The sequence below is a fragment of the Aspergillus steynii genome, assembly GCF_002849105.1.
Source record: "Aspergillus steynii IBT 23096 chromosome Unknown P170scaffold_10, whole genome shotgun sequence".
Lineage (NCBI taxonomy): Eukaryota > Fungi > Ascomycota > Eurotiomycetes > Eurotiales > Aspergillaceae > Aspergillus > Aspergillus steynii.
This window is the reverse complement of record NW_020194407.1, coordinates 1,116,844-1,134,425: the sequence shown is the minus strand read 5'-3', so window position 1 is coordinate 1,134,425 and position 17,582 is coordinate 1,116,844. Positions and strand designations below refer to the sequence as shown.

The 17,582-nt window shown below is 53.4% G+C and overlaps 8 protein-coding genes across 8 annotated transcripts; 2 read left to right on the top strand and 6 right to left on the bottom strand.

Moving 5' to 3' along the window:
• Positions 1-119: 119 nt before the first annotated feature.
• P170DRAFT_430890 (MFS transporter) lies at positions 120-1,933 on the bottom strand (the record flags this gene model as incomplete). The annotated part of the gene is made up of 4 exons (XM_024847991.1): positions 120-974; positions 1,031-1,362; positions 1,414-1,505; positions 1,563-1,933. The coding sequence occupies 4 exons, from the start codon at positions 1,931-1,933 to the stop codon at positions 120-122; spliced, it is 1,650 nt and encodes a 549-aa protein (XP_024699187.1).
• Positions 1,934-3,025: 1,092 nt separating this feature from the next.
• P170DRAFT_441329 (TTC39/IML2 family protein) lies at positions 3,026-6,029 on the bottom strand. The gene is made up of 6 exons (XM_024850288.1): positions 5,551-6,029; positions 5,471-5,488; positions 5,330-5,406; positions 5,198-5,264; positions 4,100-5,127; positions 3,026-4,041 (listed from the first exon to the last, which is right to left on the bottom strand). The coding sequence occupies exons 1-6, from the start codon at positions 5,633-5,635 to the stop codon at positions 3,205-3,207; spliced, it is 2,112 nt and encodes a 703-aa protein (XP_024699186.1). The 5' UTR covers positions 5,636-6,029; the 3' UTR covers positions 3,026-3,204.
• Positions 6,030-6,484: 455 nt separating this feature from the next.
• On the top strand, positions 6,485-7,020 carry P170DRAFT_480831 (proteasome regulatory particle lid subunit SEM1; the record flags this gene model as incomplete). Its single annotated transcript, XM_024853816.1, has 3 exons — positions 6,485-6,596; positions 6,738-6,846; positions 6,987-7,020. 3 exons carry the CDS (start codon positions 6,485-6,487, stop codon positions 7,018-7,020), a joined length of 255 nt encoding a protein of 84 aa, XP_024699185.1.
• A 459-nt stretch (positions 7,021-7,479) lies between these two features.
• On the bottom strand, positions 7,480-9,511 carry pgkA (phosphoglycerate kinase pgkA). The gene is made up of 4 exons (XM_024847211.1): positions 9,296-9,511; positions 8,794-9,214; positions 7,939-8,697; positions 7,480-7,677 (listed from the first exon to the last, which is right to left on the bottom strand). Exons 1-4 carry the CDS (start codon positions 9,359-9,361, stop codon positions 7,658-7,660), a joined length of 1,266 nt encoding a protein of 421 aa, XP_024699184.1. The 5' UTR covers positions 9,362-9,511; the 3' UTR covers positions 7,480-7,657.
• On the bottom strand, positions 9,489-10,358 carry P170DRAFT_441326 (uncharacterized protein). Its single transcript, XM_024850287.1, has one exon. The coding sequence runs from the start codon at positions 10,081-10,083 to the stop codon at positions 9,769-9,771; it is 315 nt and encodes a 104-aa protein (XP_024699183.1). The 5' UTR covers positions 10,084-10,358; the 3' UTR covers positions 9,489-9,768.
• P170DRAFT_64170 (Mpv17/PMP22 family protein) lies at positions 9,760-11,357 on the bottom strand. The gene is made up of 6 exons (XM_024855313.1): positions 11,203-11,357; positions 10,965-11,055; positions 10,876-10,901; positions 10,463-10,805; positions 10,235-10,401; positions 9,760-10,165 (listed from the first exon to the last, which is right to left on the bottom strand). Exons 1-6 carry the CDS (start codon positions 11,266-11,268, stop codon positions 10,094-10,096), a joined length of 765 nt encoding a protein of 254 aa, XP_024699182.1. The 5' UTR covers positions 11,269-11,357; the 3' UTR covers positions 9,760-10,093.
• A 529-nt stretch (positions 11,358-11,886) lies between these two features.
• Positions 11,887-13,810, bottom strand: P170DRAFT_368702 (TRAPP trafficking subunit Trs65 domain-containing protein; the record flags this gene model as incomplete). Its single annotated transcript, XM_024844875.1, has 4 exons — positions 11,887-12,070; positions 12,128-13,250; positions 13,301-13,573; positions 13,636-13,810. The coding sequence occupies 4 exons, from the start codon at positions 13,808-13,810 to the stop codon at positions 11,887-11,889; spliced, it is 1,755 nt and encodes a 584-aa protein (XP_024699181.1).
• Positions 13,811-14,048: 238 nt separating this feature from the next.
• P170DRAFT_393921 (snoRNA-splicing protein PRP40) lies at positions 14,049-16,763 on the top strand. Its single transcript, XM_024846036.1, has 4 exons — positions 14,049-14,232; positions 14,307-14,461; positions 14,531-15,587; positions 15,641-16,763. The coding sequence occupies exons 1-4, from the start codon at positions 14,092-14,094 to the stop codon at positions 16,682-16,684; spliced, it is 2,397 nt and encodes a 798-aa protein (XP_024699180.1). The 5' UTR covers positions 14,049-14,091; the 3' UTR covers positions 16,685-16,763.
• The last annotated feature ends 819 nt before the right edge of the window (positions 16,764-17,582 follow it).

Sequence of the window (17,582 nt, the reverse complement as noted above, 5' to 3'; positions counted from 1 at the left end):
TTTTCCTTCATAATCAACTAGATGGGTATAAACAATCCCATCTTTTTGCTGTACATTTTATTTTCTTTCTCCTCGCTCGGGATCCGCCGCGTCTGATGAGATACCTCTAGATGCACAGATCAGTACCCGTAAACCGACCCCCTCGACCACTTCCCTCTCGCGCGGATCCTCTTCCCAAAGATATAGAACAAATACGGGATAGGGATCAACGCGATGGCCACGAAGCCCAGCACACTCGATGCCCAGTCGACGCCCATCTCCCGGAACATGATATGCGCAAAGAGCGGGAAGCAGCCGGCAAACAGACTCCGGAGGAAGGTATTCGCGGCGACGGCACTAGCCGCTACCTTCTGGAACGTGTCGATGAGATAGTTCAGCGCTGCCTGGAAGATGGTGAAGAAGCCGAAGCCCATGAGGACGGCGCCGATGAGGGGCCCGATCCAGTGGATGCGCGGGTCGCCTGTCCAGCCGAAGATGAAGAGGCCGGCGGCGAAGAGGATGCTCCCGATCATCATGGGGGGCAGGCGGGCTTCGGGGACGGGGAAGTCGTTGTTGGCGCGGAGGCGCTTGATGTAGAATTTCTGGTTGAGGAGGTTGACGGCGGCGGCGAAGAAGATGCCCACTAGGTAGGCGAGGAAGGGCAGCGCGCCGACGACTTGGTTCCAGCCGCGGACTTCTTGGAATTCGACGGGGAAGGCGGCTAGACTGAGGTAGATGATGCCGTAGACGAAGGAGGCGTAGAGCGCGACGAGGAAGCAGATAGGCGTGGTGAGGAGGGCGAAGGGCCGGATGAGGTACTTGTTGCCGAGCTCTTTGAAGGTCACGTCCCATTCTTCGTGGCGTGCGTGGAGCGCATAGTTGCCGGTATCGAAGCGGAGGCGTTGCGCTTTGTAGACGAGGAGGACGGGTGGGTAGCTTTCGTCGAGGAAGAGGACGTCCATGGCGAGGAAGAACATCATCATGATGCCGGTGAGCTAGGGGGGGTGTTGTTAGTCGGGGTTGTCGCCGTGGAGGAAGGGTCTGGACTCACGTATTCTGTCCATCGCCATCCGAGGTAGCTTTGGCAGATGGCACCGCCGGCGATGGGGCCTAGGACGGGACCTCCGACAACGGCCATGGCGTATCCTACGATGGCCGCTCCTCGTTGTTCGGCCGTCCAGATGTCACTCAGGACTCCACCGGTGTTGGTGATCGGCGCGGAGCCAAAGAACCCGGCGAAAAACCGAGTGAGCATGATGGTTTGCAGGTCTTTGGCCGTAGCCGTGCCAAATGAGAAGATAGCTGCAATGAAATACGGCAGCAGGACCGCAGGCTTACGCCCGTAAACTTCGGACAACGGAGCCCAGACGAGGGGGCCCAGACCTGAGAAAACGTTATCAAGTGTAAATTAACGATGTAGTAAGCAGCACATACCAAAACCAAAGAGCAACAAGGAGGTACCAAGAGTCCCAACTTCTTCGCCTACCCCAAACTCCGAATCAACTTGTTTCGTACCAGTGGAGTAGCTATAACCAAGTCAATATCCGCACCGCAACCAGCAAAGCCATCAGGATCCAACTTACATGGAACTCGCCCAAGTGGCGCCCATCGTCGTCAAGCCATATAGCAAGGTGGTCATGCATTTCTTCTCGAACCGCCAATTCATCGGCCTGTAGGGATCATCTGGCCCGTCAAAGTCCACGATGACATCATCTGTGGTTTTTGTATGTGAGAGGGGATGAGTGAAGCGCGCATCTTGGCCGGGTTCTCGACTTCGAATTCTCGAAATGACCGAGTGCGCGCGATTTTCAAACACCGACAGCCCTGAGGCTGCAGTGGTTTGTTTTTCTAGCGTTCCATTCCGGTGCGCATCGTCGCGCGTGACTTGTTCCTCTAGGGAATCAATGCCGGAGGACGAAGTTTGCGACAGTTGATCTGTCTCTTCTCGTGCCATGGCGATGCGACATGAATCGCCACGCTTGATGAGGGTAGTATTTACAAGGGCTGTGAGACCGGAACACCCCAGTTGGCAGTCGTTGGGTCGCAATTCAAAGACACAAGACTGAAAATCAAGATAAGAATTCTGACATTTGACAGCAATGGCCGGTGTCGATCAAAGCGATCTCCAAAAACAGAGCGAGCAGCAATTGAACGTCAGTCGATTAGTAGCGATTAACACCCGACGTCATTACAATGGAGGGGAAGAAAAAACCAGTCTGGGCATTCCTAAAAATTAAATCTGACAGGAACCAAAGTAGTTTATAAGTCAAAGTCAAGAATCTTTTTTCTTAACATTTTTCTCCAAGGCCGATCCATGACGGACCAGCAAGCCGACTTAGCCGGACCAGGTCCGTTACAGGCTGGGAGGCCATCGGACGTCCGACAAAGGACCTTTCGGTTTCAATCGCCGAGCGAGCAATCAGCAATCAGTCGTGTGGAGACACCTGCAAGCGGTGGAGGATGGGCTCGTCAGCCTGGGGCTAGAGACCACTAGAAGGGCGAATCGATTAAGAACCAGCTCACCGGTTCTCAGGGTCTGCGATGCCTCTCCCTCTGGCCTTCTCTTATGAGTACTTGCAGATTCGGCGAGTCTATCTATTCGCCGAATGCTGCGGCCAAGACGCGGGCGACAGCCGTTGGAGTCGGTAAAAATCCGCCCGGATTATTTTCCGAGCCCAAAGGTCCACCTCGGGGAACGACGATCGCCACTACTGGCCCGTCGGAGATAATTGCTGGAACGGTTGGAATTTCGCCGCGGTGGATTCTTTGGGGGTGGGGATTTCGAGGGCAAGCTTTTTGTGGTTGGTTTTGATTCGGCTGATGGTAGAGGTGGATGGAGAATGGATGGAGAACGTAATTAATTTGCATCGAATGAGTCAATGTGGATGGCCGAGAGAAGAGAGAAGAGAGAAAAGAAGAAAGTCGGAGCCTCCGCAGGGCTGAAATCACGAGAAAATCCTGAGTCATCAGCCTCGTGACAGTGAACTATGGACAGAGTATGCGCCTACGATGGCTTACAGATGACGGAGAATATCTCCCAGGAATGTCAATCAAATCAAAGATCAATAACTATAAATCCAGCCTTTTATGTACCTGTACCCTCATTCCCAGTCCCTCTATTTGCCCGGGTTCTCGTCAAGAGGACCAGTCTTCTGACAAGCCCGCATGCATGGCGTGTATGTGTGCAATCAATCAAGTCTACATGGTTCGTTATACATCGTCAATTCATCCGCTGGTGCTGGCAGAATGCGTGTTCTCCCACTTGTGCACCGCCTCCATCGCAGCCGTCACCTTCAGTCCGATCCGGGCGTCCAGTTCGTAGCTCTCCCACCGCGACGCCCTCTCGAGATACTCCTTGCATTCCCGCACCTTCTGTTTCTCGACCTGGGTCGACGCGTCGCCCTTGCTGGCCTCGGCAGGAGGATCGCCCGAGCCGTCACCGTGGACGGCAACGTAGTTCGGTCGCTCCATCCACAGGTTGGCGGCCATCTCGAAGTGCGCGGCAGGATGCACCCAGTTGTCCTTAAGATGGCCCGTGAACAGCGTCTTGTCGTGGTTCAAGACAGAGTTCTGAATGAGCTCCTTCGCCCGGTCATGCTTGCGCATCGAGCGCCAGACGGCGGCGCGCAGGAGTTGTAGAATGGCCTTCTCTTCGGGCCCCTCGCGCGACCAGTTCTTGTTGGCGTCGTTCTCCGACCAGGCCAGGTTCTGGAGCGACTCCTCGAGCTGGTCGGTCGTCATGCGGCTGTGTCCGTTCCAGAAGAAGATCATCTCCTCGATCGGATCGACACCCACGGCGTCAACTAGTGGCACCTTCCATTCCTTGGCGCGAGCCTCCCATTTGGCGATCTTTCGTGTAACGAAGACGTCGAACGGCAATTGGCGCGCCATGAACCGCTTCTTCCCTGCCAGCGGAGGTGCCATTCGGTAGTACTCGGTCGCTTTCTCCGCGTGCTTGGCCGCCAATTCGGCGTCTCCGGTCGTGCTCCGGTATAAAGAGAGATGCGACGACCCCGCAATATAATAATACAAGGACCGAGACCAGGAGTTGAGATCGACGCACTATATTATCAGTTAGCATATTTCCCTCGGATGCGTTTGCGGAGGTCAGGTCACTTACCTCAAGGAACGACTTCGCACAGAGCTCGTACCTGTGAAGGTACATGGCGTTCAAACTCCGCTCGAACACGCGCAACGCTTCCACCTGCTGCAGCGGACTCTTCTCCTCGCCACAGAGCAGTTCCAACGCCCGCTCGAGATTCTTGTTTGCGCCTTCCATCCGCGATTCTTCCAGGAGCCAAAGTTGGCTCTTGGGGAATCGCTGTCGCATCTTTGCGAGGAGCGACTCCAGCCTCTCCTGAGGATAGCCCTGGACGTCTCCTTCGTCGCCCGGGACTGCGTCGGGCATGATGTCGCAGTAGCGCACGAAACCGTTGTAGTACCCCAGGATTGCAAACGCAGCGATGGCGCCAATCAAGTTGTGAAACTTGCTGGCCTGCCACAGCATCCGCAGCCCTCGTTCCTTGTCGCCATGGAACCCAATAATTCCGAGGAGCTTGCTGAACGCCGGCGGCACCATCGAGATCAGCAAGAGCAGAATACCAAAGCAGAAGTTAGCGCCAGAATGCACGAAGACGTCAATCTCGTTCTTGAAGATGTCAGAGTCTGGGTCATGGCTCAGCATGTCTGCGGGACTCCGGGTCGAAGACGCGTCCGTCGTCGATTCCTCTTCGCTAGAAACATTGATGTCGGACAACTTCTGCGAAAGCCCCGCAGCCTCCACGGAGTTCGCATCGGGGTTTTTAGCTGCATCCAGGCCCGAAGCGTGGCTGGAAGACTGCAGGAGTTCGGTAGGAGTGGTAGCGCCCGACCGGTTCAACTGCATGAATTTCTGCTCCATCTTCAAAATCCCATCCAAGGTGATATACGCCTTTCGCAACTTATAGAATCCTTTGATACTCTCCGTGAGACTTTCGTTGAGTACGCCCACCACGGCACTCATCAGCTGGGCCATTGCCTGACAGAGCGCGAACTCGGTGCCGGGCGCATAGATCTGCGAATGGTACGAATTCGGCGCATGTGAGTTGTGCTGCGCTTTGCTCTGATCATTGTAGGCACTGTTCTCGGCTGCATTGAGTCGCTCCGACGCTACGAGGGGAACAAAATCAGCCATCCACTAGGAGAGAAGCGCACACGGCGTGAGAGAAGACCCGCAAACCTTGACGCATCACCTCCTGCTCGAAACCTAACGTTGCCCGGATAAATGCGACCACGCCTCTGCCCAGCTAGATCGGAATTTCACCGCGGTCAGTCCCCCAAGCCACTGGTGATAGCGCAGGGAAATACACACGTTGTGAAAGGATGAGATTCCCTCCGAAAGGCCATCTTCAGCCCCGTCGACATCGTCGTTCAGGATCAGCGTCGCGGCTGTGCTCGGGATCGGTTAGAACGTGACGTCTTGGCTCCCAAAGCGAAGGGCACGCGAGCTTACCCTTCATCGCATCCTCAACTGCGCCCCCACGGTGTCAGCCGGAACATCCGAGTTAGTGGAGATTCATCTAGAAGACTCACGATCTCGCAATTCGGTCAACGAGTCCAGCGACTGCGTGTTGGCAGCTGGCTTTTTGCCATAGAGCCAGGAGCCTACTCGAAGCATATTGCACTCCGAAGTCTGGGGGCCGCCGTGATTACCGAGTGAATAGCGAGGAACAGGACCAGAAAAGGGGGAAACAAGTATAATGAACGAAAAGAAAAAATCGACCGGTATATTAAATCGATCGAACCGATCGAGATTCTTGGTTTAGAGCGGGAGCCGCAGGGGTCCGAACCCCGAGAGAAAACGGAATGCGAGGAATGCAGCGTCTCCCATCTAGTGGAGACCTTCCGATGGCATCACCTTGCGGACGGGCACCAGGAACGATCAAGTATCGTGTGAGACGGAGACAGAAGGGGAAGAGAAAGATGAAGGAAAGAAAGAGGTAAGAAAGGGAACTTCCAGAGGTACCGTGGTCCACCCAGTCGGCGAGGCGGAGCCAAACCGCACCGGCCGTGAGATGGAAATCTTAAGGATAAGACAAGGCAGGCTGGCAATACATCATCGGACTACGTAGTACGGTGCTTCCTGGGGCACAAGGCTGCCGTCCGCCTGATCCTGAGCCATGGGAGTCCATCTGCTGTATACAATCTAGATCCAATTTAAAATTAATGCCGAGTATATCTTTTCATAAAAAAATAATTCCAATTATTTCTAATACCGTTTTATCCAGTCCAGGGAACCCTCCGCCTCAGGCCAGCAACCGCCTTTGTCCGCGGGCGGTGAGCGGCCTCAGCGCCACTTCTCCAGCTCCTCTCTCTTTACCGGCAGCTCTCATCCCAATCGTCCTTATATACCCTGTTCAGCTACTTCTCCGGTCCTCCTATCCTGTGCTCCTGTCAGCTCATCTCGCCCTTCTCTCCCACTCTCTCATCAAGCTCCCGAACAACACTCCCACCCTCCCCGCCCACCATGTCGAACACCACGCAGCCCCAAGATAAGACCGAGCCCTCGCAGCAACCGCAGCAACAGAAGCCCCCCGTGCTCGAGGAAGACGACGAGTTCGAGGATTTCCCCGTTGAAGGTGAGTCCGCCAGCCAGACAGACTCAAGCAGTCGTCCCAATCCCCTCGATCTCGATGACTACCCTTTTCCTCACGACGATGAGCCCGCACTCGGCGGTTAGGATGGACTGCGCTGACACCATGATCTCTCCCATCCTCTAGACTGGCCACAAGAGGAAACCGAACAAGCGGCCAACGGCGCCAATTCCCATCTGTGGGAGGAGAGCTGGGATGACGACGATGCCGCCGAGGACTTCTCGAAGCAGTTGCAGTACGTTTCTCTCGCGTCTTGTTCTTATCTATCTATTTATCTATCTATCTTCTTTGTCTCTTTCTGTTTCTTTTATCATCATCTCTTATCTTGAGCTTGATACATATTGATCGATACTGACACCCCACTTCGCCCAACAGAGAAGAATTAAAGAAAGTCGAAGCATCTCGTTAAGATACCCGGTTGAGCTTTGGGGGCCCCAACTTCGGATCAATAAAAAAAGAAAGAAAAATGAAATGAAAAGATCATGTCTAGTCTACCTTAGCCTAGTCCAAATAGCATCTCGATGAAGCGCCCATCGAACGATCAGCAATCCATTATATGATGAACCATTGACCACGACGATATCAACCAGAATATAGAAACAAGCCATCAGGAAAGGAGAGAGGGGGGGGGAAAGCCTTGGTTGGAATGAGCACCGGAGTTCTCTGTCAAACATGGCAGTGGCTATGGATGCTAGCTGGTGTAGCTGTTTCTAGGCTGTGAGCGGAGAGGTGCAGAGACACAGACAGCGATGTTCGTACTGGATGGTGCGGTGCAATCTCTATCTAGATGGGACTTTTCCCTTGAACCCCATCTCAATACGTATGGTATTTCCTTGTTAAACTCGTGAGAAGGTTGAAAGACGTGGTTGTGAGATTTTGCATTTGTTGCCCCTCCCCCCTATCTACAGTTTCCATTCTAGGAGTATTTACAGATGTGCGTGATGGAGCTTAGCAGGGTTTCCCGCTGGCGAGGAGTCTGGTTTATTCCATCCCCTTCTGCTATGAGTGCTGAGTGGAAGGCCACACGGATGGAAGATTACTTAGTCTCATAGTTTAGGACCCGTAGCTGCGTTCGCTCAATTATTAGAAAGAAGATCATGAAGAAAAGAACATGCATTTCAATTTTTTTTTTATTAAATTCAATGTCGTACATTACATTCGTTCCGGGGGTTGCAAATAAATAACAGGGCCCGCCATAAAATCATAAAGATGAAATAAGATGCGGGGGAATTCAAGGCTTTATACATGCCAAATTACAAAAGCTTTTATTTGGCAAGTCGACCCTTTCCCAATGGAATATTTGCCAAGTTGTTTTTGGTTTACTTACTCGACAGGGCAGAAACACCGGGCAGCTCCTTGCCCTCCAACAGCTCCAGCGAGGCACCACCGCCGGTGGAGACGTGGCTGAGCTTCTCCTCGGCGCCGAACTTGGCGGCAACGGTGGCGGTGTCACCACCGCCGATGATGACGATGCTGCCGGACTGAGCGGCCGAGACGGCGGCGTTGAGGGTCTTCTTGGTGGCGTTGGCGAAGGGCTCCATCTCGAAGACACCGGGGGGTCCGTTCCACAGGATGGTCTTGGATTCGGCGATGGTCTGCTCGTACAGCTTGACACTCTCCTCGCCGACGTCCAGACCCATGTAGCCGTCGGGAATGCCCTCGGCGTCGGTGGCCTTGCCGGTCTTGGCGTCGGCCGCGAACTTGTCGGCGGTGATGTAGTCGACGGGTAGAACGATCTTAACGTTGTTCTTCTTGGCCTTCTCGACGATGTCGCCGACGATCTTGCTGCCGGCCTCGTCGAACAGACTGTTGCCGATCTTGACGCCCTCCAGGGTCTTCTTGAAGGTGAAAGCCATGCCACCGGTGATGATCAGGCTGTTGACCTTGGACAGCAGGTTGTCGATGAGCTGGATCTTGTCAGAGACCTTGGCACCTCCGAGGATGGCCAGGAAGGGGCGCTGGGGCTTCTCCAGGGCCTGGGCGAAGTAGTCGAGCTCCTTCTTCACCAGGAAGCCGGAAGCCTTCTGGGGCAGGTCAACGCCAACCATGGAGCTGTGGGCACGGTGGGCAGTTCCGAAAGCGTCGTCTGTAGAGGACGACATTCGTTAGAAAGATCGTTCACATGGACTGACCTCCAGTGGGTTGCGAGGTCAATGTTATGACGATAAGGATGGAAGCTTACTGATGTAGACGTCACCCAGAGCAGTCAATCCCTTGCGGAACTCGGCGACCTGGTCCTTGTCGGCCTTGACCTTCTTGCCCTCGGCATCCTTGGAGCTACCCTCCTCTTCGGCGTGGAAACGCAGGTTCTCGAGGAGAACGATCTGACCGCCGGTGGCCTTGTTGACGGTCTCCTCGACCTCCTTGCCAACGCAGTCTTCGGTGAAGATGACGCTCTTGCCGAGCAGCTTCTCGAGCTCAGCAACGACGGGCTTCAAGCTGTACTTGTCGTTCTTCTTGCCGTCGGGACGGCCGAGGTGGGACATGAGGACAACAGCCTTGGCGCCATTCTCGGCGGCGTACTTGATCGTGGGCAGAGCACCGACGATACGCTGGTTGTTGGTGATGTTCTTGTTGGCATCAAGAGGGACGTTGAAGTCGACCTGTTGGTTCCGTAGGATTAGCACAGGCGCTCCGAACGGGGATGGGCCCCTGAATTAAGGAGACCTAGGATAAGAGCATACCCGGATCAGGACACGCTTGTCCTTGAGGTCGACGTCAGTGATAGCGAGCTTGTTGGAGAGAGACATTGTGACGGAAGGGGATGGTCAAACAATCAAACTATCGCGGAGTCTGGTCAGCGAGAGGGGAAGGAGAAGACAGGAGGGAGAGAAAAAGGCGGTACGCTACTAACATCCTTCTTATTACGTTCACGGTGAGTCTGAACCGGTCGGTTGAGCGGCGGGGTAGCTGGCATTGGTTTTGTCGCACTGGTGGGGCGTCCGGTGAGAGTTTCGCTGACGCATCGGGCGCTTGCGGGACTGATGTCAGTGATCGATGACGGAAGCATCCGGGCATGCGTTGCCTGCCACGATAACTCTGCCCCTGATAGCCTCGGGCTGGGCCAGCCGGGGAGTTGGGATTTGCCGCGTCGGGTGTCTGGGGACTTTGCTGCTCTTGGCCTCGTCCGAGGATTGTCTGATCAATACCTTATACCTTACGAGGTGGGTGGCCTGAGGACCTCGGGCCTTCGGTGTTCTATCCTCTGCACCCCCGGTGCTGTCCGCCTTGCATAATGATACTCTTTTTTCTTTTCTCTCTGTCCTGTATAGCGAAAGCCTGAAGAAAACGCCTGTTGAAACATGGTCGACAACGGTGGATAAACCTGTACACCGTCCATAGGAACCCGATCAGAACACCCCGCCCCGTGGTCACTTCCAACGCCGAGTGAGCAGAAACATAGAAGAACACAAGAAAATACCAGGAATCGAAGACTGCCAAAGAGGGGAATCAAGCGCAGAAAGGCGGCCATGCGTCTTGAATTACTCTTCTTCCGACGAGTTGGTCAAGGACAGGTACGCAGTCCAGGCAATACCGATGGTGGATACAAAGGGCTACGAAGAAAACATAAAGTTAGCCCGGGCCCTGTCAGCGCGCTTTGAAGCGTACAGAATTGCACTTACGATCTGGAACTGGATTGGCACAACGCGGAAGTTCAGAATCTGAACTGCAGGCCAGAGGACGAAGTTGGCCTTCAGAGTCGGCAGGTAGACGTCGCGGAACTTGCGTCCCAAAGCTCTTCTTCCGCCACCCTCGGCGATCGTCATGAAGGTGAAAAAGCACACCAGACCTAGATATTGGTGGTTAACAAGAGACCCTTGGTCGGTGCACCAAAATAGGGGTTTCCGTACCGAAAGGGGCAAAGATGAACTGATCAACGGCGACCCGCTTCAAAGCCGGGAGAGTCGGGTTTTTCTTGGTGAGTGGGAAGGCTCTGGACAAGAAACCAAACCATTGGAATTGAACCGGGGCCATGAAGAAACCATAGGACATGAAACGAGTTAGGCGCTCGAAGTCGAAAGGCTGCGGCGCATGTCTCGAGAGGCCAAGCTCTCCAAGCGCCGGGGGCTTTTCCTTGTCCAGGTCATGAATTTCGATGGAGATGAAGTCGCTGCCGTCAGTACGGCCACTGCTGGGGCGAGATCTAAAGGCCGTGATAAGTTGTGCAGTAGTGTCCGCAATGCCACCGAGGATCTGGATTCGTCATAATGTATTAATCTCCGCCGTCGTCAAGGCCGCAATATGGTAGGCGCATTGTGCTTACCGCGTTGGTCACCATGGTAGTCAATACTGTAGGCAACACTTATGTTAGAGGTGGCTTATATCCCTTATTGGGGGCGAATAGAGGCTTACCCGGCTTCTCCGCATAGTAGGAGTTAAATTTGGCGGCGAGCCGCATAGCCGCCGCCATTTCGATTAAAAAGATGATTGTATGAAGGAGGGGCTATCGATCAGAAAGAATGACGGCGAAAGCATCAGCGATGAGTTCTCATTTAATTTGGAGGTGAGGAAAGGGGGTTGGCGTTGAGGGAAGACGGGAGTGTGCGACGTGCAAGGCAGAATGAATGAGCGCATCATGGACGTGACCTACCAAGCGACCGTAGATGTACCTCCGGTTCAGTCCATCTAGGATTCTTCGGCGCGCGACGGTGAACATCGTGAAGTCGGGGGAGACGGAGTCTCTAAGGAATATATGAACGATGAACAAGAAAGAAAAAAAGAAGGAAAAGCAAGGTTCCCGGCCGGCGGTATTGAGCAAAGTATGACGCAAAAGAGAGTATCGAAAAAGGAGGGCGAAATGACAAAAGGAAATTCACAAGGACGGGCGGGTAAGAATGATCGAGAGGAAATTAGCTAGAAGCAGGGAGTCAGTGGGTAAGGATCTCCACAAAAGTTGACGGGGATCAGAATGGATCTACCTTGGAGAACTGGAAACAGTCGAGATGGAACTTTGGAAGGAAGAGTCTCCAGGCTGTCCAGACGGGAAGAAATGAGTTATCGCCGATCCCGCACGATCAGCTGCCCGCTTCGGCCGCCCGGCGCGGGTAAACCCCACGCCCGCAGTCATGCTTAACTGGTTCAGTACGCAGGATAGTAAACTCCGAGTTATCTACAATAAAACTACACGCCTCTCGTCAGTCCTGTACAGTCTGATTACGCTGATCTATTCTCATGGACTATGTATTCGAATGCGTTACATGCTCATTCCATCCGTCAGTTCTTGAACGCGATCGTGTCATTCGCCGCAGCCAATGACACCATCCGTCGGCATTGATTATGCGGTAGATGGTACCGCCCTTCGATCCAAGGAAAACGCTTGGATATCGGGCAGATCCTTGATATCGGTCGTCTCGTTCGTGTTGACTTCCACCAGCCGCACGGATTCCATCCGAAGGGAGCCAACTGCCAAAGGAAGGAGCTTCAGCTCGGTCGCGAAACAGGTGCCGGGAAGAAGAGGCCTATGATATGCAAAGTTAGGGACATCGCCTTCGTATGAAACATGTAGTGTTACTTACCCAACTCGAACATCGGTGCTCAAGCACACGAGCTCAACCTCCTGTCCGGCCACGCTCTTCTGCATTGCGTGGACGATATTATCATCCGTCACTGCCTCGGCTACCTGGTCCTCCTTGCGGCTGGAGAGCGACGAAGAGGACGGTCGCGCAACATGCCCCCGTGGATCAGCTCGCTTTCTCCGCGGGATACCGACCATGGCAAATTTCCGAGGATGTGTCGATCGATTAACGATGAAGACGTTCCAAGAGAACGGTTTACCCACTTCCACACTAGAGGGTCCAGAGAACGAGATTGTCACTCCTAGACCTGTAGCAGAGTACGCTCGGTCCCTGAGTGAGCTCCTGTTCGCGGGTGCACCAATTACGGAGTTGGATTGATTTGGTGTCATGGGAAGGCTCGCGGGTCGGTTGTTTCGCTGCAACGCCTGGCTCGGGCCTCCGAATGTCGGGTTGAGGGCCATGGAAAAATCAACATTTGTCCGCCACTGCATCAATATCCGGGGATTGCAGTCCTCTGACAGCCTCACTGTTGCCTCCAATGAAATATCCAAAACGCTAATCATAACAGTGGTCGACGGGTTCGGATCCGGCCCATATTCCGGCGTCAATTTGTATATCAAAGTGATGTCGTCACGGGGACGGCATATTACTGGCGGAACGAGCCCTTGCTGGTCTGAAAGGGTTTCTATCGTTCCATCTGAGATGCGAAGGTCCGCCTTCTCGAACACAACGTCACAGTTGAGGAACGGAGTCACTTCGAAATCAAGGCTGGCAATGGTGGTAGGCCGTCCACAAAATGAATTCAGACGGGAGTATCGTATGCGCGCGCTGGCCGCGGGAACCACCCGAATAGGATGGCCTGACGCTTGTTCGACGTTGTATATAGGGTCTTCGCTATATTTCGCAGGTACGACCCGTAGCAGTCTGGAAGCTGGAAGAAAAGGGTCCTTTTGCGGAAATGCTTTATCGGTAGCCAACGGTTGTAAGATATTCGTCGATGCAGGGACTAAAGAAGGTAGATAGTCGTCCTCGCGGGACTCGCCCTGTCGAGCGTCCGATGGGTTGAGGCTTGCCGATGCAATGAAGAGGAACGACGGGTGTTGAATACGGATACGGGGGCGCTCTGCGATGGTCAGCAAGAACGACAGTAAATAGGCCCATCGAGTGACTTACTGAGAAAAGTCTCAACGCTCCAAATCACGTATACATGGTTGCCAGAGCCCGATTCCCCCTCGAACTCGTTTACCACAACCAACGGTTCCTCCTCTGTATTGACGACCCCTGAAAAGATCAAGTCCCGGGTGGGTGTGGGATTTTCGCCAACAGTCTCCGCCGGGTCAATTGCAAATGCATCAATTTTGACTTCGAGGTTCTGGAGATGGTGCTTTAAACTGGCTTGCGAACAATTGGACAGCCGCAGGACCACGCGAACGGTGCAGAATTCATCTGTAGCACACTATACATGAGTAAGAGATAGAGTTCGATTTGGACATGGAGCTTTCATCTACCGAAAAATAGCAGTGATCGTTGGGGGATCAAGGAGAGGACCGAAGACAAGTCGTCGGCACCTCCCTCTAAGGCGGAGGTCAGCGCCGCCTCCAGGTCTGTTCCTGGAGCCTGCGGGACAAATGTGTCTAGAACGGCATGCCTTAGGAATTCCCCCGGCACATCGAAGCTGGGCATGTTGGAGACAACAGTCGCATGCTTCCCCGCCCGTGATTGGCAGGAAAAGGGCACTCAATAAATGAACAAACCGTTCTCAGGGATATCGAGTACTTGCACTAAGATCGTCGTGAAGGAGAGACCGACGGAGGTGCTGCGGTGTTCGGGGGGCAGATGCAAACATGGCAAACAGCCTTAGCGCGGCGCAAAGCTTCCTGCCGCGACATTTTCCCATCGGAGCTTCAGCCCAAGCCATCATCGACGAGAGCATCGACGCGCACGAGTGTACCGACACTCCCATAATGAATCCAGTGAATGGGCTCCCGGCGACGCCTTCTCTTTGGCAGGAGGCTCGCAATGCGGATGGAAGACCTTACTACTACAATGTTCAAACCAAGGCCACGCAATGGCAAAAGCCCTTGGATTTGATGACGCCCGTCGAGGTTCGTGCTGTCTTTTCCCTTTCGTTTTGGTCTTTCATACCCTTTGCTAACCGTATTTCTCTCTTTTCATGCAGCGAGCTCTATCAAATCAGCCATGGAAGGAATATACCGCCGAAGGTGGACGAAAATACTGGTACAATACGGAGTCCAAGCAAAGCACTTGGGAGATGCCCGATGTTTACAAGACTGCTTTGGCACAGGCACAACCCGCCCAAGCCCCACCAGCAGCGTAAGTTGGGCCTTTGATTCTGCGTCTTGCGACTTTTGATCGTGTATTAACTCTCTCTATCTCTTATAGGGCCCCGACGTTTGTCGCAGGTGGCGGCAATTCATTTCCCTCGTACCCTCAGCAGCGGGAGCGCGACGACTTCGACCGAGGTTACGGTGATCGACGTGGTGGCTACGGTTCAAACGATATGAACGGATTCGTTGCTGCATCTATACCGGGGGCCGCGCAAACGGAGCCCGAATATGGCTCGCTTGAGGAGGCTGAGAGCGCGTTCATGAAGATGCTCAAACGCCACAATGTGCAAGCCGATTCGACCTGGGAGCAAACCATGCGTACAGTGATCAAGGATCCTCAGTACCGGGCTCTGAAAGATCCCAGAGACCGCAAATCAGCTTTTGAGAAATATGCGGTCGAGGTTCGCATGCAGGAGAAGGACCGAGCGAAAGAAAGATTCGCTAAGCTGAGAGCAGATTTCAATACTATGTTGAAGCGCCACCCAGAGATTAAACACTACAGTCGCTGGAAGACCATTCGCCCGATCATCGAGGGCGAGACCATCTTCCGGTCTACGAGCGATGAAAGCGAGAGGCGCCAGCTCTTCGAGGAGTATGTTCTTGAGCTGAAAAAAGAGCACCACGAGCAGGAATCTGCCAACCGCAAAGCCGCCATGGATGAGCTCGTCAATATATTGAACTCGTTGGACCTGGAACCTTATACGCGCTGGTCAGAGGCGCAGGCCATCATTCAATCTAATGACAAGGTCCAAGGTGACGATAGATTCAAATCCTTGAGCAAATCTGACATTTTGACTGCGTTTGAGAATCACATCAAATCTCTTGAGCGAGCTTTTAACGATGCGCGCCAGCAACAAAAGGCCGCCAAGGCCAGAAAAGAACGCCATGCTCGTGAACAGTTTGTCGACCTGTTGAAGGAGCAACGGTCTCAGGGTAAAATCAAAGCCGGTAGCAAGTGGAGCAATCTCTACCCGGTCATTCGCGAGGACCCCCGTTACCAGGGCATTCTAGGTAACTCTGGCTCTTCGCCCCTAGATCTCTTCTGGGACGTAGTCGAGGAGGAAGAGCGAACGCTGCGAGGACCTCGAAATGATGTCTTGGATGTTCTTGACGTAAGTAATACCCAAAACCATCCCGTATTCAGGTCTCTGACAGTTGTCTCCAGGATAAACGATTCGAGGTCACGGCGAAGACCACTTTTGAAGAGTTCAACTCCGTTGTCTCTGATGATCGCCGAACAGCTAACATGGACCCCGAAATTCTCGAGCTCCTATTCCAGCGCATTCAGGACAAAGCAATCCGAAGAACCGAGGAAGAAAAGCATGCGGCAGATCGTCACCAGCGACGCGCGGTCGATGCTTTGCGCTCTCGGATTAAACGTTTAGAACCCCCGATCCGGGCCACCGATACTTGGGACCAAGTACGACCTCGTGTGGAAAAGTTCGAGGAATACAAGACCATTGAGTCTGATGAGGCCCGTCAATCCGCTTTTGATAAGGTTATCCGCCGTCTGAAAGAGAAGGAGGAAGACGCCGACCGGGACCGGGAATCGCGCGACAAAGATCGTGGAAGCCGTCGTGACTACGACCGCAGCGACCGGGATTACCGTAGCGGGGCATCCTACAGAGGCGAACGACGAGGGGCTTCCAGTCGGCACAGCCGCACCCCCGAGCCAGATGCTTACGAAGCGGATCGCCGCAAGGCTCAGGCAGACCGGGAAAGATCCTACCGGAAGGCAAGTGGCTTGTCTCCAGTCCGAGAGAGACGGGAAGAGCGCGACCGCGAGAGAGATCGCGACAGGGACCGTTACCGTGAGCGTGAGCGCGATCGGGATTGGGAGCGGGAAAGAAGCTCCCGCTCTCTCAGCCACTATGGACGTGACCGCCGAGAGCGAGAAGATGAGCGCGAGCGGATGTATCGCGCCCGGGGTGATCCGCGTGGCAATCGCGACGAGCTCGACTACGGCGCCGACACCCGAAGCACCGTCAGCAACGACCGCCGGCGCAGACGGGACAGCGATGCAGAGAGCGTCGCCAGTCGCTCTGCTAAGCGGTATCGCCGCGACAGTCGTGAGCGCGAGCGCAGTCGAGGCGCCAGAAGAGATCGGGAGCGTCGCGAACGTACCCCGGCTACTATTGCCGAAGACGCGAAGAAAGAAGAGAAGGCAGTACACTCTGGTAGCGAGGAGGGAGAGATCGAGGAGGATTAGAGCATGTCAACTAATAGCAATTACTGTACGCGTGAGGGTATCTACGATCAACTTCAACTATGCACAAACAGGAATAAATACATCAGTGAAAGTATTCGAGCTATATGAGACCACTATAGATAAAACGCAAAGTAAATACCAACCTATTAAATCAAACCAATAACGATATACTAGAAATATATACGCTCGATTTCCCAAGACTGGGTCGAAATGAGCATGAACTGAGCGTTTTCACTGCTCTGGTATATATTTCCCCTAGTGGACTTGTTCTCAAGGGAGCCTTTACAAACCACAATCGAAAGAAACAAATCTATATATGAAAAACGAATCATACTCCCCTTGCCTGTTCTCTCGTTGAATATATATTTAGTATTGGGTTATGCCCGAGTGACATAGAATCTGCAGCAGATCCATCGAGTCACCATGAAAATAAGATCTAGACATATACGCTCATTTAACCAACCAGGATATCAATTGTGAATGAAGACAAAACTCAAATTCAAGTGAGATCAACTAGCAAGACCGTGCATACACACACAAGTATCTATGGACAGTGAAAAAAAAACCTAGCTAACCTATTCCAGTCATCTTATACTGAATCCTTCAAACATGCAGGTCGATGAGACCATCTATATCATAGAATCATTCAAACTTTTGACAGACACAACTCCGGCATGATCACGCCAACCAGAAACCGTAACCCAAGCAAAGCCCTCATGGATCGGGGTCCTATGCCCCCAGCATCTTTATAAAAACCCTGGAGGCGAATTATCTTGAACCGACAAAGGAGCAGGGGGTGCACACAAGAGGCGGCGACGAGATCCGGACGCAGTAAAGCGTGGACTGGAACAAGGGGTTTAAAAAACCACTGCCTCTAGCCAAGATCGTCGTCATCGTC